General features: G+C 45.6%; 2 protein-coding genes across 17 annotated transcripts in view; both read right to left on the bottom strand.

The window, feature by feature from the left end:
• The window catches only part of NDST2 (N-deacetylase and N-sulfotransferase 2), a 130,754-nt gene extending 124,442 nt beyond the window's left edge, over positions 1-6,312 (bottom strand). For 2 of the 3 annotated variants that reach the window (XM_064716796.1, XM_064716794.1), the window contains exon 1: positions 2,030-2,190. The gene's annotated coding sequence lies outside the window, so the exon portion shown is untranslated. Of the gene's footprint in view, positions 1-2,029; positions 2,191-5,233; positions 5,322-6,183 lie in introns of those variants that run through there. The other variant, XM_064716793.1, reaches the window with a different exon arrangement.
• A 1,024-nt stretch (positions 6,313-7,336) lies between these two features.
• Positions 7,337-24,834, bottom strand: part of CAMK2G (calcium/calmodulin dependent protein kinase II gamma) — a 118,210-nt gene continuing 100,712 nt past the window's right edge. For 2 of the 14 annotated variants that reach the window (XM_064717148.1, XM_064717147.1), the window contains 9 exons: positions 23,220-23,288; positions 21,574-21,618; positions 20,886-20,934; positions 18,743-18,856; positions 16,957-17,082; positions 14,468-14,543; positions 13,888-13,982; positions 12,580-12,825; positions 7,337-10,054 (listed from right to left, as the gene is read on the bottom strand). In XM_064717148.1, coding sequence (XP_064573218.1) covers positions 12,593-12,825; positions 13,888-13,982; positions 14,468-14,543; positions 16,957-17,082; positions 18,743-18,856; positions 20,886-20,934; positions 21,574-21,618; positions 23,220-23,288 — 807 coding nt within the window. In that variant the 3' untranslated portion in view covers positions 7,337-10,054; positions 12,580-12,592. The remainder of the gene's footprint in view (positions 10,055-12,579; positions 12,826-13,887; positions 13,983-14,467; positions 14,544-16,956; positions 17,083-18,742; positions 18,857-20,885; positions 20,935-21,573; positions 21,619-23,219; positions 23,289-24,834) is intronic. The other 12 variants (XM_064717150.1, XM_064717149.1, XM_064717152.1 and 9 more) reach the window with 7 other exon arrangements.

Raw genomic sequence — 24,834 nt, forward strand, 5'->3', positions numbered from 1 at the left:
AACACTGACTCTCAATTTTTCTGTATCATAATCTCATTTTGCTGCCAGATTGCCCCTCACTCTCCATTCTGACATCCAGTCTGAGCATCCATACCAAAAGCAAAAGTAATTTTTGCAACTGGAGCAAAAAATTTAATATGGACACATACCACTACTCCTGCTGTGTCCTTGCTCACAGCTCATTCTGAGCTGTACCTTTTTTTGAAAATCCCAGTTCTTCGTAGTTCATATATACATGCAAAACCACAGTTTTACAAAGAATGAACAAATACTGAAACAGAGGAAGAGAAGACCCATTACAAAACCATGTTCGAGAAGCAGCAAGGAAAACACTACCATGTGCTTAGGGGAGAGCAAAAACTAAAAGGGAAGAACAAAGAGAGGAATTTGGAATAAGGAAGAAAAATTTAAGAAGCAGCTACTGAACAAGATAATAACTGTAAGAGATATGTACTTGTTCACAGCTGCTGACAGGAGAAAGTTTTTAGACCATTTTATGCTGGTTGCCAGACTTAAGCACACAGATTTTCCACTGGCTCAAAACTGATCTACTGGAGTCTGGCTGGTTTTGGAACCAACAATCTCAACACATCACAATCACTTTTGTGCAGGGTGAAGAACTAACTAAAATGCCTTTCTTTGTCCATTCTGTCAGCAGATCAGTGATCTCACTGTCATGAAAACAGCTGCACTGAGAAGCCCAATGAAGAAATACTGCACAAACCCACGGTGGATGGAGCACCCCACGCGTCTTTGTGCAATTCTAGAGGGCTTGGCTTTGGGATCACTGTCCAGGTGCCGAGCCAGCTCACATGGGCAATGTCAGCACGTGTAGGTATCCAGGCCAATGAACTCTTGGTTTGATGCTAAGCTTCTAATTTTTTCTGGCTCTTGGGGTGTTTTTGTACAACGCGTCCCCCTACACCGCCATCATCCAAAATTTCTCACCCCAATTACCACAGATAATTGACTGCACATAACCTGAACAATCCATCAGAAGTTTCTAGTTTACCTCTGCCACAAAGGACAAAGTTACATTTCCTAATGAGAAATGCACATACTATTAACAACTCTGAATACTTCCTTGGCAAAATTGGTCACAAAGGATCCCAGTGTGGAGTAGTTTAACTTGTGGCTGAATTCAGAGGTGTGACATTTGCTCACTTCTAATTCAGGCAACACTCTTTACTCACTCTTGCATAAGCAAACAGGGATGTCTCATGCTTTAATTTATCACTTGACCTCTGTCAAAATGTTTTAACAACTAAAACATGATGGGAAATACTACAGGAGAGATTTCTCACGTTCCATTAGCTTTCTCTATGTAATTTTTGTTGTGTCTTTATAATATCACAACTGTGCCCGCGGCTGGCCTGCTGTGAGCGCAGCCCCCCGAGAGCAGCGTGTGCAGCACGGACAGTGCAGCCAGAGCCTCGCCACGGGGACAGAGCATCCCCTGCCCCGGCGCACGCCGACTACTCGGGCGCCGGTCCCGCCGTACTCCGCAGCCTCGGCGCCTGCAGCGCGACGCCGCGGGGTAAACAAAGCTGGAGCGAGGCCGGGAGCGCAGCTCCGGCCCAGGACCCCGCTCCCCGCCGGCGGCCGGAGCACGGGGGCTCCGAGGGGCGGCAGCCGCGATGGGGCAGGGGTGCCGCTCCCAGCCGCGTGTCGGGGGCCCAGCACCCGACACGACAAAAGCAGCCGTGAAAGGCTGCGAAACCTTCGGCCCCGGGCACGGCCGGCAACAGAGCACCGCGCTGGGGCACGGGTCCCCCGGAGCGGGCTCCCGGCGGGGTCCCCCGGCCGCACAGGTGGCTCCGGGGCGGGGGGCAGCGCCCTCCGCACGGCCCGGCCCGGGCCGGCCCCCCCGCCTCCTCCCACGCTCCGGCCGCCCCTCACAGACCGCCCGCACCCGTGACCATCGCCCCCGGCCGGCACAACTTGCCCCGGCCCCGCTCGCTCAGCCCCGCCGCCCTCCGAGCCGGAGCGGGCCGGGCCGCCGCCACCGCGCTGCCCTCCTCCACCTCACCTGCCGCAAGGAGGCCCCGCCGGGCGGGCAGGGCACGGGTCCCGGAGGGAGAGCGGACGGGCGTCCCCCGGCGCCGCGAGCAGCGCTCAGGCCGGTCGCGGCCCGCCGGCTCCGGGGCGCTGCGCGTCCGTCCGGCCGCTGGGGGAGCCGCCGCCGCCGCGCCGCCCGGCCGCCATCTTCCGCGGGGAGGGAGCGAGGGAGGGAGGGACGGAGCGAGGGAGGGGCGCGGGGCCCCGCCCGCCTCAGCGCCGGGCTGCCCTCGGGCCGGGGTCCCGCGGCCCGGCCGCGCCCCGCGCTCCAACACGTGGCCGGGGCTTCCCCGCGGCCGCGGGCACCGGCGGTGGCCCCGGGGCTGCCCGGCAGCGCTCCCGGGTGGGATGCCCAGGAAAGCAGTAGGTAGGGATTGCCGCTGCTGTGACATCGCCGGCAGCAGCCTCCCGAGAAACACAAACACGCACGGTGCAATTTGCTACGTTAAAGCGGTGGAGGAAATTGTAGTAGGAAGCCAGAATGGGATGTGAAGCCACATCACAGAAACATTTATTCTCAGGGGAGGCTGGACGAGTGGACAGCAGTCCGGGAGTGCTATTACACGGTCCTGCTTTTGGATCAGCTCTGGAGAAAGGACCCAACGTGCTGCAGAGAGCGAACATGTGGGACAGATTAACATGACTGGGACCTGGAGCAGTCACAAGCGACAGAAGAAAAGGGAAAGCAGGTGCTCAGGGAATAAGGCCTCATGTTGGCAACGTACTGCTTCCCATCCTGCTGTCAGAGGATTGCTGGCATCTTGTGAATAACTCTAAGAAAACCCTCCAAAAGGCAATGCAATATGTAGATTTGCTCTACAGGAACATGCTCCTCTATTAAAAAGTTTGAAAAGCTCAAAAATCATGGTTTATGGACACATTTATAGAGGATTTTTAATCTTCAGCTTATCAATTTGCACCTGAAGCACTGATCAGACTTCTGCAAGCCTGTTAAGCCCATGTTAGCAGGTGAATCAAATAACTGAAGAAAAACAGACAAAGCTATGAGCAATCATATCTTAGCATGCTTCAAAAGCCTGTTCTGCCTCTGGCTGACAGCACCCCCACCTCAGCAGAGGTGGATGAGGCAGCTGCTCCCACCACCTGCAGTCCCATCTCACAGGTCTATGCTGCCAAAATACCCAGCAGCACATATTTAACACGTGATTGCATTTCTGTTGAGTTAACCCAAACACGTGCCACAGTGCTCACATCAGATTAATATCACCCCCTGCCTGCAGCCGTCCCAAAGCTAGCGTGGCAGCAACAGGTGATGCCCAGTCTACCACAGACCTTGCACTTTTCAAAACAGCTGATCAAATCTGAGCCAACAGAGGGACTATGCACTATGTGGCAGCTCAGAACTTTGTGTCATGTGCTTGTAGCATTTATCATCCAGTACTACATTCTGTGAAATGGGATTTACCATTTCAAAGTACAATTTGATAGTCTGGTTAAAAAAAAAAAAAAACTTTCTTCCTCAGTCTAACCTATCTCAGTTACAGCGAGGGAGGGAAATCAGTGACAGGAGGGTATGTTGTACACTATAGTTTGCTATACAGGCAGAAGAGTATCAGCTTAAAACTCTAGCTAAATGTGCCATGGAAGAAACTACCCCAATTTTTGCCCCATCTCTCCAAACCCCTCCTCAAACCACCGGCACAGAATCCACCTGCTTTCCTTCTCATTTCACCACAAAACAACTCTCCATCCCACTGACCTCACTGCCTTTCTAGCTACTTCATATGTAACCTCCTCTACTCACCTGCAAGACATCTCCAACCCCATCTTGCATCTCCACTCTCTTCCTCACACTCCAAACCACCCTCAGTGCTTGGCTTTATGACTCCCATCTTCCAGCTTATCATATTGCTCTGTGCCTACCTCACTCAGCATGTGCTATCCCTGGTAACATTGCACTTCACTGAAGCAATTTCTCTTTCTTGAGGCCACATAAACCATCTTTGCCTGGATATTCCATTTAATGGCTCAGGCCTGTTTCTTCCCAAAGGGAAAGTTGAAGATTAAATGTCTTGCTGTTTCTGTTGAGGCTCAATATAGTCTTTGTAATAGGGATGGAAGATTTTTACTGATATTATAACAGATTAGAAGGTGTTAAAACTTGCTAACTTACCATATATAAAACAATTTCAGCATTAATACTTTTTGGAATTAACAAGACTGAAATCTGTTTACAATTCTTAAAAACATTTAAGACTATCTATACCAAGTTTGGGCCTTTTTTATACAAGAAAAATATGCTAAATCTAAAGCAATGAATTTCAAATGCCACTTTAAATAGAACATATCCTTTTACGTATAAGTATTTTTTTCAGTTTATTTTGAACTAGACATGTAGCAAGAAAGAAACAAACAAACGTTTCTGGAGCAGGAACAACCAGACGGCAGCGGCACTGCTCTGACTCTGATGTAACCTATAGCACGTTCCAATGTAAACAAGCCTCTGAAGCAGAGCCCTGGTGCCATTTCTGCAGGCTGTCCTCTGTTGGTATGAGCACTACTCTTTCCCACAGAAGCACGAAGGAGAAATAAACCATGATGAGACAGTATTTCATTGCAAGTACTGGCCAAAACCCAAGTCTGCCAACATGCAGTCGTACGATGCATTAGTAAAATGGTTTTCTGTGAATAAATGTCATCCTGCCCATCCATTCATAGATAATTATGGTAAAATTATATAAATTGTAACAAATTAGGCACAGCCACCTTTCCCTCTCCCCCATCCGCCAGTGCTTCAGAGGACCCTCCTATAGCACAAGAAACCTTCAGAATGAGATTTTATTAACTTAATTATATCCATCCTTTCCTTGTAGCCAGTCTGCCTTAAAAACCACAAACGTGCATTTTTGTTTTCTAATACTTGTTAAGTACATAAGAATTGGCTTTAAATTCTTTAGAGCACTACACACCAACCAGTAAATTCCTATTCCTTACCAGCAGGCAAAGAGGTGGTGAGGAATTCTGGCAGGTGAGGAGTTCTCAGGCATCAAGGATCTCAAGGGAAAAATTCATAATCCTCCACTCAAGCTGCTTTAAGTACCCCCAAAGGATCACCTTTCTCTACCCTTAAATAATAAACCCAAATAAACAAGCATTCCAGGTGCATTAATCTGCAGTCCCAAACCTTTCAAATTCTCAGGCAAAAAAAAATCACCTGTGATGTGCAGCAGCAAGACCACCTTAGCTTCTCTGCAGCACTGTTCATCAGTCTCTTACAGCAGTTCTACTGAGGTCAGGCTTATCTGCATGGACAAATGGGAAAGCTGAAGCACAGGGCACATACCTGGCTTATTTGCAGTCACCCTGCAAAGCCATAGCAAACCCAAAACCAGATCACAAATCCAATCATTAGTAAACTGCTCTGTTTGGTTTTCTACATTATCAATTACCCATAAGTAAGAGGTAACAATTTTCATAGTAAAACTGAAAGGATATTGACATTCAGGGTCCAATTCTGCTCATACTCTCCCCACATCTCACAGATACTATAAGCACAGGAGCATTCTGCCAGGCCTCTGTGCCACTAGCTCAGCAAGTGAGAGCAGAGCAATCCTAGTTTAAAAGCAAATCTACTTGGGCATAAATAAAAGCTATCATCAATTACAAGTCTCCCACAGAGTAATCTACCTGTGTATACAATTATGCATGTGCATAAATTGGAAGGGAACTAAAAAAAAAACATGTTCAGACACTCGTCTTTGGTAGGAAGATAGCAAAACTTGATCTAATAGGATGAAAAGATTTTAAACAGCTATAGCAGAGTGGGAAGTAAGGTGGGAAGTAAGACTATCCCTGTTTGCTAGCTCAATACTGGAGCTATTACAATACAGGGAAGTATCATTCCTAATCCCTGCTGACAGCTAAAACATAAGACATAAAAGAGGCCCCATATGTATGCTACACTAAATATTCTTGACCTGTTAGTCTGACTATTTCGCTTTCAGCAAGTGTTTAAATTACTCTTATCCTAGTTAAAAGAGTTCCTAAAAACATGGGCTATCACCACTAATTTTATGAGTCCCTTCCTAGTGCTTATTGGCTCATATTGCTACATATCTTCAAAGATCATCAAGACAGGATTGACTGCTTCAGGATAAATCTTACCTGATGAATGCTCCTGCCTCCTATGTCAGAAATGAGAGCAGAACATCTCTTTGCTCCCGAAATTGCAGGAGCCATTTCTTCTGGGCACGAGCAGATTGCCTTTAGTCCCAGTAAAACGGACTATAAAACTCTTACCTTCTCCCTTTAAACACTAAGGACGATTTTTTTCCTCCTGTTTCATCAGGCAGCAAAAGTAATCATCTCTCTAAGCAGCACCAGCTGACACCTATTTACTGGGTAATTGCTGCAGTTAAAGGGGATTAAGCACAATGAACTCGCTTTCAGCGATAAGGCAAAGCCACCCCGTCCCCTTTGCCACTTCCCAGACACACCTGGGAAGCGCTCAGGGGAACGGAGGCCAGCCAGGCCTGCCAAATGGGGCCCGCACGCTGGCTAGAGCCCCTTTGCTGCAGCCAGTGCCAAAAGGAGATGTGTGCCCCGCACCATGACAGCAGTGGCTGTGATGGACAGGGGATGAGTCCCCGCACCATGACAGCAGTGGCTGTGCCGCACACCAGGCGCGTGCAGCGCCTGCTGCAGCCTCACGGCCCAGCCGCAGCACAGGCCCGAGCGGAACAAAGCCCACCTAACGGGGCATACATGAAATGCTAACAACGAGAGGCAGTATAAAAACAAAACGAGTTCAATCCAACTAACTTGTAAATTAAGAAATGATGCTTACACTGCTAGACCTGACAAGTTCTGTGCCTCTGCAGAAGCTAGGACACAAAATACACTAGTTAACAAATAACTAAATCACAACTTGAGATCAGCGTGTTTACATCAGGCAAACCAAATAGCAAGATAGCTTCTCCCACAAGAAGAATCTTAAATATTGGTGAGGAAAACAAAGACCAGGAAAGGAAGTAATAGCATAGATTTGCCAAGGATCAGGCAATTTGGAACAAAAGCAAAAATTCCCTGTTATCCCTGGTCTGTCAGGGAAATGCCATAAAGGTAATTTTAACAGGTTCTGTCATCCTTTTGTTTTTAATGCTAGTATTCTCCCCTCCCCCCTTTTAGGTATGGTCCCACTTTTTAAACATTACATTTTTAAATGACACAGAAAAAAAACCCCTCCTCTGTCAATTGATTCTTTATCCCAGAAGTACCAATTTCATATTGCTCAGGAGAATAATGTGACACTCCAAACTTTACACTGTTTAAATGTTATTTTATTAAATATCTTCAGTTCAAGGTTTCATTGTAACAAAGCTATGAAGGTTCTACCAACATTCAGACCAAACAAACAAACACTAGCTAACTTTAATTATTTCTATATCATGCAAAAATTCTGCATCAAATGCCTTCCATTTCCTGTTTAAAATGTGATATTTATAATATATATTATATAGATGCTTACATTAGCCCCATAAGAGAACATTAAGAATGCTAAAGGTGTACAGCTGTGTTTGATAATGGCCATACCAAGCTAAGGTTCTCATTAACTTAAAAGGAAACAAAACAAAAAAAAATCCAAAAGAGTTTGTCTCCAAGACTGTGCAAAAACAAAAAAACCCAACAGTTCTCTTCTTTTAAATTTTTTTTTTCTGAAAGATGCATATACTTAATACAGAGGGTTCTCTTTTTTAACTATTAATAATTATCAGGTAAAGAGACAAGGAAGATCAGACCGAAAGAAGGCATGCATAATGTTTTGTATTTATCTTTTTTAAGTGGCATAACTGTAATCTGTTTGCTTTCTTTGTGGCTTAAAAAAATTCTGAATGAAATATCAAGGCTTTTTACTTTTCCACTTCAGTCACTGTCTTAAAAATGTTTTGAAATAATAAAATCTAGTGTTTGCCCCCCCATGGGTTCAGTCCCCTCCTCACTCCTCCCCTGGGATAGCAAAGGGAGGAAGAAAAGGGTGTTTGCTCAAATAAACCTGGGAAGAGTGGATGGCCTTTTCCTTCATCAGTGGTCAGCTGATCTAATCCTGGTGTGGGATAGCACCTCTCCAATAAAGGGAGCAGAGCGCTATCTGCTGCAAAGTGACAGCTCCACTTTGTGCAACAGCTTTAATTGTCTGCCTTTTATTGAATAAGGATTAACATTGCAAATTCTCTTTCTTCTCTTCTATAGTCTGCTAAAAGATTGCCACACACTTAGTACGCTGTCACAGAAATAATTTTAACTCACTCTAGAGATCCAAAAAATTATTAGGGGTAGATAAATTCAGGTAAAAGCCCATTCCAACTTCTGCAAGTGATGCCTTCCCTTGGTCAAGACAAATCCCATCAGGTCTGCCAGAAAGGCCATCTTCTTCTTGGGGCTAGGCTCCCTCCTTGGTAAGGTCAAAAAACCACTTCCATATCTCCCACCCAATGAATAAAGGAACTGAACTCCTTTTGCAGCAAAGAAAAGAAAGGAAAATGAATTGGCCCAAAGGACGAACATCAGATCACGTGTTCATTCCCTTTCCCCTCTGCTTCATGAGGTATCCTCTAACACCCAGAGGCAACACGGGGTGGGGGGTGGCCTGGAGTCCTTCAGCTACAGCTTTTGAGGTTCTGATCTGACAGTTTTCTGTGTTACAACATCACTGTAAAAAATAGAAAAATTACCCAAATAAACACTAGGAAACATGACACTTACAAACATCAGATGGGTTAGTGGTGGGGAGAAGCACCTGGCGGGGCTGCTGGCTCCCAATGCTATTTTACTGGAGACCAACAAATCATACAGGAGGCCAGGTAACCCCTTTAATTCTACGGGTGCATATATTTCAGTATAAAAAACACACGCTATTTATGCCTCATATAGGAGTGTATGTGCAAGTTTTCATGAAGAACATAACACTAAGTTTTTTGTCTGCTTCCTAAGGAACATGTGTTCTGCAGCACTGTGGATCCCAACTACGCTACTAAAAAGAAAAAAAAAATAGAAAATCCCATACAAATACCCTCTTCCTCTAAAATCTCTGCTCTTAATGAAATGGTTTTTTAAATTAAATAAGCTGGCTTCAAAACTCCATGTTTGTCCAGGTAGTGGCTGTTTCTAAAACCAGTATCACTAAAGAGCGAGCTTCTATTCAAGTTAATTAATTGGGTTAATAATGGGTTACTTAAACCCATTTTTAAATCCCTACTTCCATCTTTAGTTTTAAAACAACATTCCATTTTGTTTTATTTCTTAAAAAAAAAAAAAAGGAAAAAAAAAGAAAAGAAAAGTCTGTTTTGGGATCCAGCAACTGAGCAACCAGGTCTCCATAGCGTTCTTGCTGTGCAGAAATCAAAGAAGAAACAGGCTGAAGTCAGACTGCTGGGCAACAGGAAGAGAAGCACCTCCTCTCTCTTGAACCCCAGTCTTCACACTGGCTCCTCTGGGGTCTCCTTGCCACCTCTCACCGACTGTAGCTGCAGCACAGCCCGACTGTGGTACCAACTCCCACATCGCTCTGCGGAGCACAGTTCAGCCATCCGCTGTTCAAGCCGCCTCCTTTCTTGCTCTCCTTCTCTCTTTCTCTCCTTCACTTTTGCTTTCCCCCTCACTTCATTTCTGAAAGATGTTCCGGCTGCTGCCACTTTCTTAGCCCTGGGGGAGGGGGCATGTTGGATAATCTGTCATTTATTTAGCATTATTCCTGTTTTTTTATTCTTTTATACAAACAACATGTCTTTTTTTTTTTTAGATTTAAAAACACCTTCGTACAGCAGAAACAGACACGATGGATCCATGGAAAACAACAGAAAGGCAGTGCCCGGAGCATCAGATGCATGCAGGGTTTCGTGCATTTGGCTGCTGCCTGTTTGTAATTTGTATTTATTTTTTTAATGTCAAAACAGACATGACCGTTGCTGTCACTCAGGCACTCCAGAGCTGCTTGCTAAGAAGATATTGCCCTCCAGCTGAGTATCTCCACAAGTTGCTGCAGTCAGGAAGAGGTAGTGTCCACCCAGAAAGGAGAGGGGAGAACAGGATGGAAGATGGAAGGAAATAAAGCCATATATTAGCTGTACACAATTTAAAAAAACACGTTTTCTACAGGTTATTTTGTGTAGGTAGAAACCCCTAACACAAGACAAACTGCGCCTCATGAGGAGACTTCTAAAGGTAAGAGGCACTCACTTCCCCTTCCAGGGGGCTGAGAGTGCCAGTGAAAATTAAGTAATTGCTAAAATGTATTACATGCTGCTTTGGACAGCCCTGAGCCCACCCTCTCATAGCCATGACCCAGAAGCTGAAGGAGTTTCCTAAGGAGTGCTCAAAAGCTCTGGTCCTAAGGAACATTTTCTGCCTCACTTTCCATTGGCTTTTGCCTTGAACGGAAAGATAATTGTATTTTTGTTAGGGTTTTCATTTTTCAAATCTTCAGTGATTTTGTCTCTGAACTTACTTAATATTTAAACAAATGTACAAGCTTCTCCACAGTTTTGTGAAATTGTAGTCCTTGTGACTGCTTTTAGCAAAGGTCTTTCCTAGTTAATGCTCATGTGCCAAATTACTGGATTTATTTTGATCAGTTTTAAGTCTGGGTTTTTTTCATGTCTGTTTAGCATTATCCTGTCATGAAAGTGTAGCCAAACTCTTTCTTCTACCATTTCTTAGTTTGCAAATCTTAGCAGAATCTCCCTTATAAGTCTTCTCCCCACTTGGTTCCCACTCTCTCCTTACACAGAAATCCTCTAATTAATATCAAACTTTTTTTCTGGCTGCAGTTTCCTTTTCAGATGATTTACCCAGAGCTGAACTCTGCCTTCCAGGTGAGAAGAAACCACTACTTTCTATTTAAGCATTCTTACTCATCTCATTCATTCTTCATCCTTAGATTTCACTGCACATGGGATAACACTACTCCAAAATTATTCAGTGGATTCAGATGGGGGCTACCCACACTGACCCCATTTGTAATTGCTTGTGGGTGTACCTCCTCCAGAACCCAGAAATGCATGCAAATACTTCAACTTCTATTAGTTTACAGGGTATTTTTAAATATTGTTTTAACCAACATTTTGTGGTTTGGAAATACTTTCTGCTCTGCAGTTTTCAGAAACCCTCCAGCACATACTTTTGGAGGGCTTCAGCATTTTCACAGCCAAGAAACATACCTCTTCTGCAGCAGACTTTCCATTCCTAAACTTCCTCAGAAGGCATAGGCATAGTCACTGAGCCATACTGATCTTTAATTTAATAATTTCTTCTGCATCATTTTTTGGACAGACATCTCTCTCAACATTTCTGTGATGAAATCTGATGCAAGTTTATTTTTGTTTTCCTGCAAAGGCTTTTTCCTTCTCACTGCCTTACTCCCTGGAAATTCAGCTGATTTTCCAGCTCCCTTGAAGCTTCCCTGCTTCTGGTGCCCCCAACTGGCTTCTGCTTTTCAAATTCCATCTGTGACCTCTCCAGCTTGCTTGTGATAGTTCACATTCCTTCCTATTGCCTTCAGTAGGATTGAATCCCTCACAACACATGAATATAAACTGCTCCTGGCTTAGTACCAAGTTGTTCACAGAACTAGGACTCAAGTAGCAGCTATACTTGAGTGGTTCATCCTTAAATGACCACATAAAAAAAGGTTGCCTCCCAGTTGGAAATGTTTGTTGTGTTTGGCCTTAAATAGAAAATACTTAGTAGAAAGGTCCTAAGATTAGGAAACTTTGGACTATAAAATGGATGTAACATATATTTCAGCATAAAACAAAAGGATGCAGAAAGACTTTGTACATCTACATTAAGGCAATAAACAAGAATGCCTTAATGCTGAAGAAGTAATTTGATCTGATGTCCTTCAGGAGCAAGCAACAATCATTTTTTCATGACATATTTTTGAGCCAAAGTTTCTTCCAATTATGAATTGTGGCAAGTTAATTGGAGGATATTTTAAATCCTCTGATATTACTGTTTGTTTAGATTCTTTTCCCCTCTGAGTTTTCTCAAGGTGGTACATTAAATACTTTTTACTTATCGGAAAATCAGTAGTAAAATTTATATGGATAAACCCTTACCCCTTATGGCACAGAAATTGTTCTGTATGGACTCTACAATATCCTTTCTAGAAGATGACATAATCATCAAAAAAGTCCTCTGAAATGACTCCCAGGATCGAAACGTGGATGTGAAAGGGCCAACCTGTGCACAGCATGAGATATTCTTCCTCTCTGCTCCAGACTAGCCATTTGTCCAAGCACAGACCTGAACACCTGGGAGGAAGCACAGCTGCTACAAGGGTACCTATGCCCAGGAACAGCTGTCTGGCACATGACTCCCATTTGTCAGGAGTGGCAGATAACCCTACTGAGTCCAGAGGACAGGACTTAAAGGAACACCATCGACAAGCCAAAGTGTTCAGCTGTAGAGACAGCTAAAGACGGTCTCTGACAGCCAGCTAAACGGCCCTGAATGCTGAATTCCCACAGAGAGCAGCCTCAGCCGTGTGCGGTGCACTCCTACCCGTATGTGATCCTCACTGGAGAGGTGCTGCAGGAGCTCCAGAGCAGTGGTAGTGCACGTTGAGCCACTTGCCGTCGCGGCGGTGCCAGACGCGCGTCTCCTCGGACTGCGTGGTGCGGGGCCGGCCCTGCCCGTCAATGTACTGCGTCAGGCGGATGTAGGCGATGCACGCCGCGTCCTCCCCGATGACGTGCACGTGCGGGTTCAGGATGGTCGTGTGGATTGGCTTGCTGTTCTTCGACAGTACTGCCACGACATGCAAAACCATCGGGTTCTTTTACAGCTAAGGAGGAACAGCGTCCCACATTCTCCAACCTCTTCTATATTCTACTCACCTTTCACTGCATTCTGGAATACCACAAAAATTGGTCCTGCAATTTTTCAGGAAAAGCCCAAGCAATTCTTACCCCTATCAGCTCTTGTTCTCACTACAAACTGTACACTTACTGCCAGGAATCCCCTGGCCCCTCTGCCCCCACTTCCTCTGCTGCTGTGTCTTCAGTTATGGGGAAAGAACTTTCACTGACAGAATATCGTTGCAAAGGAGTCAGTAATCAGGAGATCTTTAAGCTAGGACAGCATTAAATATGAACAAACCTCAGAGAAGTGTTAGAATCACTCCATAAATAGCCTGTTGAGAGAGACAAAGTCTCTGCATACTTAGAGAACTACATTTGCCCATACTAAGGACCTTGACCTAACCCCCAAAATAAAACAGATTGAACAGCTCAGGATTTAAATTTCAATTATCTCATCCTGTGGAGACATCCAGGAAGGGAGACAAATCCCATACTATAAATGATAGCATTTCTCCCAACTCTTTCTTGCCCCAGACTGACAAGGTGACTCTTGTCTATGTAAAAGGTTCATTAGGTGTTAGAGAGCTGAAACAATCCAGGGAAAGTTCAAAGCAAAAGCATCTTTATGCCTGACCATTCAGTATGTTTACCCCAAACATACATGTTGCTTCCACCAAAATCTGCCCATTTTTTCCATTTTCATATCAGTAAGAACTCCAGTGAGTCAAACTTTTAAAACTCCTGCAGTCTGTGCCAGGTACAAAACATTTCCACCTGGCAGATTGTATGCCTAGAGTGAAGGGATGTGGGGGTTAGAACTGAAATTGTTGCTGAACAGGCTTTTTGACAGAAAGGCTGCTGGCTTTTATGAATGCATCCTAACCCAAGCATAATCAAGTTCCTGTTTACTCTGATAATCAGTAACAACAAGGCAAATTTTCCTCCCCAAATGTGACATAAAGGAAGAGGAGAGAGAAAGGTGTTGGAGTTACCAAATCTACCCACTCACAGTTTTCAAAGTAAAACTTATGGAAATCCATTCCTTCAACCAGGTTCCCCAGTGCTTCAGGTTCAAATGAGGTCAAGCCAGGATCACAGATCTTTCTGCAAAGAAAAGCAGCACAGGTTTACAGCTTGCATTTGAGCCCAAGAGCTATTCACACAGTGAAGCGCTGGTATGCCATTTGACTCACACCCTGTGTCCACCTAACTACATCTCCCTACTACAAGAAGTAAGTTCCTGAAGACTCAGCCCTACCATAACTCAAGGAACCAACTAGATGGCATTTCACATGAAATAAATTTCTAGGTTACTGACTTTCCTTTTATTCTCTTTCTGCTCTTCTCGTTGCCCTCCCCTGCACTTTTCTTACAAACCTAGGACATTTTCCTATTGTTGCTCCTGTTGCTGTTTGCCACCTGACTTGAAATTCATTTAGAGCTCTACTACTCCATCCTAACTGATGTAGGCCAAGAAGAATAAAACTTTTTACCATCCCTGACTGTGTGACAGCTCCTCATACCCAGGAGCGAGAGCATCACTTGCACACAAACTGATAAACAACCTGTCAGAAAGCATCTCTACTTACGTATAAGCCTCAAAATCTCCATTGTTGATGGCCTCTATCAGCTGCTCTGTTATCTTAATGATCTCTTGCTTACGCACTGTGAACAAGAAGAAAGAGCAATTTAGCTGTGCTGAAGAGTTCAGTAGAAATATGAGGCTAGTGGGTGCTTCCTACAAGCAATCTGTAGAGCACCATTAGTCTAGATCTCATAGGATGCTGCTCCCTGCATTCCGGAGATATGCAGTTAAGGCAGCCATCCACATCAGAGTAGGGGGGCAGTGGTATGAAAGGGAAATGGTGATCCCATAATGCAGGGAGAAAGGAAATAAAGAGACCATATTAATTTTCTTTTTTTTTTTTTCTTCTAGAAAGGTCTAAGGCACCAGAGGTGTCTCCTAAATGACAGCCAGAGCTGCTTCTGGGGAGTCTGACCAATGAATGCCAGTGGCCCTGCCCATGTGAAGTAGTTTGGCAGCTTAAGACTGTGGAAAACCTTCACCACAGTAGCCATATACAAATGGCCACCACACAGATCAAGCCAATTGGAAAGAGTCTCCCAACAACTTGCCTATCACCATCATCAACACTTCAGCTATTGTGAATGCTGCAAACAAGCAACTGGGACATGTAGGGATGGCTTGTGCAAGCTAGAAGGATGACAGCAGCAGGATAGATGGGTTGGATGAGCAGGTCCTAGCTATGTCTGAGAGTGCACACTGTTCCTCAGGCAGTTACCTTCTGCCAATCCCTATGGCACAATTCTTTACAGCACTCTGACAGCACTGCCATTAAGCCAACCCAGCACACTGGACTTCAAGATGTCAAGGGCTGTCTCTCTATTGTTGTTTGGGCCCCATGTGGCCAACACCTCTGCACTCTCTTCTCTTGCCCAGGCCCCATCCCCTCTGCAGTGCTCCATTATCCATGCTGATCTCCAGAATTAATAACATTTACAAAGTTTCTATTAGGTCTGTTAAACAACACAATTATAGTCTGTGACTGCTGCGTGCACCATACCTATGCCTGAGCCTATATGCACAACCTCGCATCTCTTCAGCCTTCCCCACACCTGTAGGTAGACTCTTCTGCACATTATATAGGCATTTAAAAGGTTCACTAGCATTCTTTTCCATGTTATCAGATAATATACAATTCCTACCACTAGAAGTGCCATTCTTGTGCCCTTCAGCACCTAAAATATACATGTCTGAAATGGAACCAGTCCCCTGACTGTTCTCCCTTTGGGCCCTGAAGCAAATTGTGCTGGGACTTCTGGGAAGTCTCATATAGGCATCTTAGATGCCTATCATTAGGGGGACAGTGTTTAAATCAGGACCTACTGACCTACTACCCTTAGATGTTCAAGTCAGGGGAACTGAATTCCATCCTAAATGCCAGAAGATGCTACTCTGAACTGCTCCCCCCTTGCCCATGCACCTCATCCCACCACTGGTGATGGGTTGCTCACCAAAGAGCAACAAGATAATAATCTCACTGGCCATGAAAGATGTCCATACCCACTCTGGAAATCATTTAAGAGAATTTTACTACTAAGACAGCCTCAGAAACCCCTCAGATAGGGGACATCTGGCTCATAACAATAGGTTGGCTGGTTTTACTATGCAGGTTGTATACACTTCCAAATGTGAAAAGATGTACACAGGGAATGGGTCAAAACGATACAGTGGGCTATATCTGTTGTAAAAAATGTCCTTAGAAGCAAGTTGTCTGGGATAACTTTCACATGAAAAAGGGCTGCTTTTTGGACCCCCAAACCATGCACCACCCATGTCCAGAAGATGGAGCGCATGGCAAAGGCTGTATTTGGGATGAGTGAGGGAGTCTGCAGTCCACAGTCACGGTGTGCTGGCTCATCTTAAGGAAATCTGAATTCCCTTCCGAGGCGCCTTGATGCAGTGCCATCAGGCCTGTCCTTCAACACTAGTCCATCCCATCCGACTGTGCTCGTCTCCTGGCTCTCACTACATGTCCCGAGCTAGAACCGGCACACGGGAGGTGACCGCTCTGTCCGAAGGACAGAGAGCCTCGGGATGTCCAGGGGGCGGCATTGGCGCCTGCCGCTCCCGATGAATCCGCGGTTCCTCCCAACTGGCACGGCAGACGCACAAGCGGGAGCGTGGCCCGCGGCTGCTCCACCCTGCTTTGTGCGAGCCCAGGAGGCAGCCCCGCCGCAGCAGCTACACCGCCGGCCGGGGAGCGCTGCGGGCGCGTTCAGCGAGCCCCGTTCACGGCCGGGGCAGGGCTGGGGCCGAGCCGGGCCGGGCTGAGGGCAGGACGGGCTGAGGGTGGCCCCGCTCCCCGCGGGTGGCGCCCCCCGGCGGCCACCGCCGCTCCCCGCACCCGCTCCTGCGGCCGCGCCCCCGCCGGGCCCGATGGCGCCGGCTCGGACGGGCGGGGTGAGGGACGGGGAAGAGAGGAGGGAACTTTACATCTAGGGTAACTAGCGTGAGTTGCACTACTCCACTACTGCTACCCAGCTGCTAACTTACACGGTGCTCGGTTAAGTACAAAGGGAACTACTGGAGTTAGCAAAGGCTCCGACCGAGCACGCTCTAACTCCAATGTCTGCCCTGGGCTGTCCCAGGCATGGAGCTTCTCTTCACAAGACTGTGTAGCTGCAAAACAAATGTAAGCGTTAAAATAATAAACAGACAAAAATTAGAAAGCAAAATAAAAACCAACAAAGAAGTACAGACACACACAGCCCCAGCCCTGGTCAGCACACAGACACATCCACATCCCAATAACTTCTACCTGCTCTCCTGCCTCTGTCACATCACTTGGGCCACACACTGCTTGGCAGGGGCCACCCGGGCACTGGTGCAAAAAGCACAGCAGGAATTGCACCAGTGCTGGAGGAAGTCTGAGGGCAACCTAAAACAGTGGTCAGCGTAGTGACAGCAGCACAAGGGCAAGTACAAGATGGGGTTAAAGAAAGCAAGGATATCCAAACCACTGCACATCTCAACTTGGAGGGAGGTGAAGTGGGAGAACACTGACCCACTTGGCAGAGAGGTGATTCAGCACTCCTCAGTGTACCAAGCAGGGCCTTGCTATGAGCAAGAGGAAGGAATTAATAAGAGAGCAGTGATGGACAGCTCACAGCAAAAAGCACTTCAGAAGAGATCATTTCCCTTCTATTCTGGCTAGGCAAAACACCTTTCCTATTGCACCTTACAAACCAGCGGTCTGACATCCTTTGAGCTACTAACAGAGACACTCCAGCTGCTGCAGTATATGAGATACTGGTGCTGTGTATAGAAAACCAGGGAAATACCATGGGAAGAGACAGAAGAGGACACACCTGGTTCTTCCTTCCTAGACTGACCTGAACGGAATCAAATATTCCAGATGCTCCCAACTCACACTAAAGATCCTTCTACTATTGCTTTAAAGTCAGGCAGCTAGTACAGTATGTGTATAGGAGAAAGGCTTTGAATTCCACCTAGATTTTCTCCAACCTAATAGCCTTTTTCATATGCATTTTTTGGAGTTTTTCAGCCACAGGCTCCTCTACAGAGCTAGCAAGTTCAGGAGCTATCAGGCAGAACTTACCATAACTCATAGACTAACCACAGTATCAGCTAACTGAGCTAAAGACAAACACACAAGGTAAAGCTTGTGACAGACAAATGCTCTTCACAGCCAACATTATCCCAGAATTTTCACTCAAAGCACCTGATAATGGATTAAAAACTGCTTTGGGGTCTTTTAGGACCACAGCCTCCCTTTCAAAGCACCTTAAGTCTGAAAAAAATGGTATTTGTTCCTTTGGTACTTCTGAGCATCATCCATGTCAGAAGTCCTCAGAAGTTCTGAGCAGTGTGACTGAATTCAGTCTCATGCATCCCCTCCATAAGCACATAAGCAGATCTGCACTACTGACCCCGTTTACCACAAGGAAAACTAAGAGATGCAGTGACTTGCCCAAGGAAACCCCAAAAGGCAGTGTCTCTGCACGGAACTCCACATCTCACGCAGATGAAAGCAAGGGAATGAAATTAGCTAGGATGAGGTTCTGGTTTTTGGTTGTTTTTTGGTTTTTTGTTTTTTTTTTTCAGAAAGGGAAGGAAATGTTTGGAAAATTTCAGTGTGCAAAGGAGGGTATTTTGCAGGAAGGGAGATGATTTCTTTGTATTCTGGAACACTGGAAATGGAAAATCAACACATTGGAAGGAAGTTGAGGAAAGGAAAAATCTTAGGTAAGGAGAAATGGGAAGGGTGGAGGAAGGGGTGAGAAAAAGATGCTGTGAAGCACTGCACCCCTGGACTTACTGGCTGAGAAACAGAGAGAAAGCTGGGACTGCATGGACTCAGTCTGTGTTTTGCTCTCACTGTGCCTCCGTCCTTCAAGCACTGAGCTGCCGTCCCCGGTGGAGAGAGGGGGAGCTAGCATGGCAGGGAATTAAAACACAAACACAAACAAAACACGCAAGTTCAGTAAATAAAAAAAGAGAAAGTAAATAGGAGAACATTAAAGAAACCACAATGCTGGGCACAAAACATGCAGGAGTATCCTCCAGGGCAAAGCCAAGTAGACAGCTCGACAACACGAACCTGCTGTGCAATTTAGAATAACGCAAGGGCAGGGGGGCGGAGGAAGAACAAGACACGCACTGCCTTTAGCCTCACCACAGTGGAAACAACATATCCCTGAGGCAACTGCTGCTGATGGATAAAGATAACGTCCCCTACAGCACAGCAGAGCTGATCTGTGTATCCTGGTGGCTATTTAAAACAAGAAGCTGGCATTGGAACTGCACAAGCACTTCCCTTTTCCGAGAGTCATGGCAATGCAGAACACTGAGAACTTTGACACTCCCAAACCTTTTGGTCTACTTAGTTTTGCCCAAGTACTTGCTTATCTTAAAATGTGGAAGGGCAGGAATGGGAAAAGAACACTGGTGAACACAGCTACACTTAAAACTGGAGGACTAAAATTACCAGAGCTGGCCACAGTACAAACCACTACTGTGCAAACTCTTTCCCTCCCAATCACCATTCAAATGCTCCCTTCTATTAAATCATAACAAAATTTTCTAATCTCTGCCAAAAAAAACCAAAACACAGTTTTGATCTGTAGCAATGTAGCCATATACAACTCTGTACACTGACCAGCTGCCTTCCTTCCTACCCACTTTTTGTTGCAGTCCTAGACTTCTCCTTGCAGCATTTGTATTCCTGACTTACAACACCCATTGGCTCAGTCAGCTCAACCATGGAACCTCTCCAGAATAAAAAGTGCCACAGGAGACAAGGTTCTGGACAAATACCCGTTCTGGATGGCTATCCAGAAGAGCTCATAAATCAAATTTATAACTGCACTATGAAACCCATCCAGTTCCCGTCACTCAAAGCTAGACTCCTAACCCACAGCTTACTCTTTGGCAAAAAGGTGGGAGCTAGAACACTGTCCTATAATGAGGCCAGGTCTTATCTCAAACAATCTCTATTGCAGAGCTCATTCACTCACTGGCATGTGTTTCTGCTCCCTGTGGTTCCTCAAAAGAGCAGCCAGCAGCTTGTGACAAGCCACAGGAAAAGCATCAGGAATTACCCCACTGACAGAGGTGACATTGCTGCTACATCACAGGGTCGGCACTGATTTTCCCTGGATATGTAACTCAGATAAACTACACAGAGAATGAGAATACCTCTGCCTCAAAATGCAAGTTATTAACACATTTGTCTCAGAATGCAAACTATCTTCACCCATCTCAAACTTGTTTTTGAGGAAGATGTCTGCTCATCCTTCATTAGGCAGGTTAGGTAAAAGATAGCTGCTCAAACAACACGAGCAGATATGGAACTTGGAACTCCTTCATTTCAGAGGTTTACAAGCACAAGATATTTATGATATGGTCACTGAAAGATATGAAATCTCTTCTCGGCCTCTCCCTCTACTGATATCTCAGTCAAGGACAACAGGCTGAGAATGATCTTCATCTTAAAAAAAAACAGACCCAAAGAGAAAAAATAACAAGGAAAGTCATTGCATGTCACAGAAGATATTCCCAGAAAGGGGTGAAAAGGGAGTCTGAGTAGTAACAGAGAGATTTTAACTTTCTGCAATCCACAGGGAAGCAGAAAAACACAAGCAGAGTTCAAACCTCAAGGGACCAGTAGGGATTTTTCACACCTAGAAATGGACTGGAGATGAACAGATTATGATATATGCTAGAAAAGAATTCCAACTCTGAGACAAAAACAAATTAGCTCAGTGTTTATATACCACAGAGGCCAAGTCAGACGGTTCCCCAATGCATGGTCCCACTGTGACAGGAATGACAGCGTCATGGCGCATTTATGAACTGAGTCAGACACAGAAATCTGGGAAGCTAGTTCAAGGCAATGACTGAATCTCTAGAATCCCTTGCCTACACTTAGCTGTATTAGAAATTACAGGCAAAATACCTACCTTTCAGATCCTCATCTTCAGTTGTGGTGTTACAGCTCTCTGTGGAACCCTGCATGGCAGAAGAGAGCATTACCAGGCATCAGCAGTTGGGAGAATGAGCAAATAGTTTGATTTCTTTGTGAAGAAAGATGGGGAAAAGCACAAAAACATTGGCAGGGATGGAAGGGAGAGGATGATACAGGGAAGATTTGAATGTTAGCAGGCCAAATACAAAGCATAACATAACAGCATCTCTGCTCAGCTTTTGCATGTTCGAGCTCTTAACCCAGAACTTTTACAAGTGTGGAAGTTACCAAACTCTGTCCAATTAAATCTAATGATAGTTACTTCTGTTTGGAAGAACAGCCACAAGAAGCTAGAGAAGGGCTCCTAGGCTTTCTCAGAGGAAGTGACCAGTAGAAGAACAAAAACCTGCGCAAGTGCCTATATCTCCTCTTCCATCCCACATATGAAAAAGTGTGGTGGTTATACACTACAACAGGAAAGATGTGTTACTATCTGAACAGTTTTTACTCAGCCTCTTCCAGAGACCCACAGCTATATAACACAACCCTCCTAGTCTATTGTCAGCAGTATTCAGGAGCATGCTACAAACCAGACATTGGAAAAGTTGAAACTGAATTAAGACACATGAAGACAGGAACAAGAGAGAAGCAGAGGTTTTTCTAACAACACTGCCATCCCTTACCTTTATGCCATCTGTAGCATTATGGACAACAGTTGTTTGAGGCTCCTAGGAAAGGATGGAAGAATCATTAAACTCTAGTTCCAAAGCATACTCTAATTTACTTTCACTCCCCAGCAAGTGGAGAAAAGGAGACTGACATTAAAAAAAGTCAAATCAAACCACAAACTCCAAACAGCACACATGTGCCTGCGTGTGTGCGCACACACTTCCTGCACAGGTTTCATTAAGAGAGAGGCTGCACTAAAGCTAGAGTCACAAGGAGACAAAGCCCCCAGCTTCCCTGCAACTGCCCCTAATTCCCAATTCGCTTCCAGTGAACCAGGCTGCCACAGACACCAGCGGGCAACCAAGCAGCCAGTCTGCACCGTCTGCAACCATTCATGAGGTAATGACCCCTCCACAGCATCCTCACTCGAAAATGCTTCAGAAGAGGAAAGGGGAAAGAAAGGATAATACTGGGCTGGGGCCTTTGTCTCCCAGTTTTTTGGAAAGGTTGCTGGGTATTTTACCCTAAAAAAAGGACATTCATAATTTTCATAATAAAAATAGGATGAGCCAAGACCACCTCAATGCCTCTTAGAGAGGAGTTGCTAAGGAACTGTGAAAAAAGGCACATTTTTCTAAAAGCCTCTGAAATGAGCTCCAATTTCAATAATAACCATATTTAATAATTTAGAAAGGCTCTCTCCATATCAAAAACATAATTAAAAAGCTAGTGAAAGGAAAGCAGAAAATTATGAAGTGTCCCAAGAATCCTTCATTCTACAACAAAAAAACCCCCACACCAAATCCCACCCTCCCATGCCCCAAAAATGCCAAATCCAGCTCTCCAGAGACAGACAACAAAGAGCAGCTACCAGGCCTATGGGTGCTAACTAGCTCCTGCACTCATCCCTTCATTACCAGGACAAGACTTCAGGATCTTGCACCATCTCCTCCCACTGCTGTTGTTGCTGGGTGGCTCAGCAAGGGCATCAGGGACAGTGCTGGGCAGTGCTGCACACTCTCCCATCTGCCTCTGCCACCCGCTGCCCTGCTGCCTGGTTCCATGGCTACTGAGGCAGGCCACACACCCAAGCTGTGCCATTCAATGGACTTGGCACTGGCACTGTGCTGGCACTGCAGAGCTTGCACACAGGCCAAACAGAAAGTGCCAGCCCAGCAAGTCAGTGAGCTGCAGGAGATCAGCCACTCAACTGAGCAGGCCAAATAGGCCAGCAAAGGATTCTTCTAAAAACCCTTTGTCTGCCCTTTCCTCTCTGTGTCCTGAAGTCCATCCTCCATTTCCTAAGTGTTGGAGAGTGGATGGAGCTTGACACTCTCTTCTTCCAAACCATCCTCCCCAAAGCCAGCAGGAACAGTAGAACGGGACACACAGAACTATACAGGGGTGGCACACGGGGAAGTCCAGGCAAGCTGCGATCCCCACATCCAACCACAGCTCTGCTCAGCACCCCCATCCCAAAGCCTGTGAGGCTGTGATCAGCCCCCACAGCAGCACAGGGACATAGACAGAACGAAGCCAAAACATAAGCTGAAACAGAGTGGCACAAGCAGCACTCGGGAAGGGGTTTGGGAGGAGAAGGGGAGAGGACAGAATCAAAATTAAACCAAACAGGAAAAAAAATAGTGGTTGGGGAAGATACCATGGACGTCTGCACTGGGGGTGTTTCTTTTGCAGTGCTTACTATACTGGTTTTGTTGTTGCTCTGTGGCTGAGACAGAAAAACATGGTTTTAGTTTCCATGCTGGGCAGCAGAGGCAGCAAGAAAATGACAGTATTGCTTCAACCCCCACCATCTCTCCTCAGACCCAACCCTCCCCACAATCTCAGTCACCAAGAAGAGGGAGGAAGGAGGAGTGCTGCCCCAGTTGCTGGACACCATCCTTCCCTCAGAGGCAATAGAAGTTGTAAGGGGTGTACCAAAATTCAAATGCAAATGGACTGCTAGAGCTATAAGGAAGGAAAACAGAAGGCAAAAAGGCAGCAGCCCAAAGGGGTGGGGAGAATCCTGCAATGAGCACTAACAAAAAAAATCTGGTGAAGGAAAATGAGACATAGCAGCTGTCCTGAGAGAAAGAGACTACAAAAGTGAGAAACACACAGTAGTCATGGTCTCAAACAGGTTACAAATGGCAGTCAAGTCTGAGGTGTCCCAAAGTGTACAGAAACAGTTCTAGGTGAGAGTTCCAGAGAATCTACTGAGCCAAGTAAAAGTGTGGTCAGCCTAGAAAAGGTAGAGAAAAAGTAATGTATGATATGTTGTATCCCTGTTGTAACCTGAACAGAGACTTCAGGACCAAAATATTGAAAGGAATGGGACAAGGACATAAGGAAAAGGCCATATAGGTTCCACAAACAGGAAGTTCTCTAAATGATGCCCAGCAGCTTTTCATCTTTCCCCTCTTCAGACTCTTGTAGCTGTGGCAAAAGAATAAAATCTCCATTTTCTGCATTCATACAGCACAACAGTGAAGCCATCACCAGCTTGCTGAAAAGAATCATCCCATTGAGTCACGTATGTCAGGAATGAAGCAAGTCTATGTTTGTAGGAAGCCAAACCTATGCGTAAGTACAGGGTTCCTGGCCCACAAATCCAGCCCATGTGTGACCCCCACACCAGGCTACGTCTCTTTTGCCACCGAAAGCCAGCAGCAAGGTCAAATTTGTCTCTGCAGGAGCCTCACTCACACTCCTGAGTTTACAGATCAGGGCACCTGATGGGAGCTCACAGCAGTGTGCCCTCACTGCAGCGGGTCTCTATCCCAGTCAGGGAGTGCAAACTCATACTGCAAAACATCAGGCCCTCATCACCACACCACAAACACCACAAAGAATCGAAAAGTGAAACGCTAGGCGAGAAAACATCTGCCAAAGGTATAATTATGTCAATCAGTGACAGATCTTATAAGACTGAGACTTAACAAGCACCTACTAATTCAGCTTTTCTTCACAAGCAACAGGTCTTGGCTTAACTACCCATTTTGGAGAGGGAGAGAGGAGAAACAAAAGAGGAATATGGGGCACATGGAGCGGGGAGGAAGTACAAGAAAGAGAGGCAGAAATGAACTCTTTAGAAGTCTGCGGGAAAAAACCCCAAATATTTACACTCAAACTCCAACCTAAGAAAGGAGAAATACCACAGAAATTACGGTTTGCTGCCTCTTTCTATACATCCCTGCATTGTCCTAAGACTCTGGCCTTCCAAGAGTTTTGTTTCATGCATGCCTTTCCAGCCTGATGGCAGAAGAAATGACAGG

Source organism: Zonotrichia leucophrys, chromosome 6 (genome assembly GCF_028769735.1).
Source record: "Zonotrichia leucophrys gambelii isolate GWCS_2022_RI chromosome 6, RI_Zleu_2.0, whole genome shotgun sequence".
Taxonomy (NCBI): Eukaryota; Metazoa; Chordata; class Aves; order Passeriformes; family Passerellidae; genus Zonotrichia; species Zonotrichia leucophrys.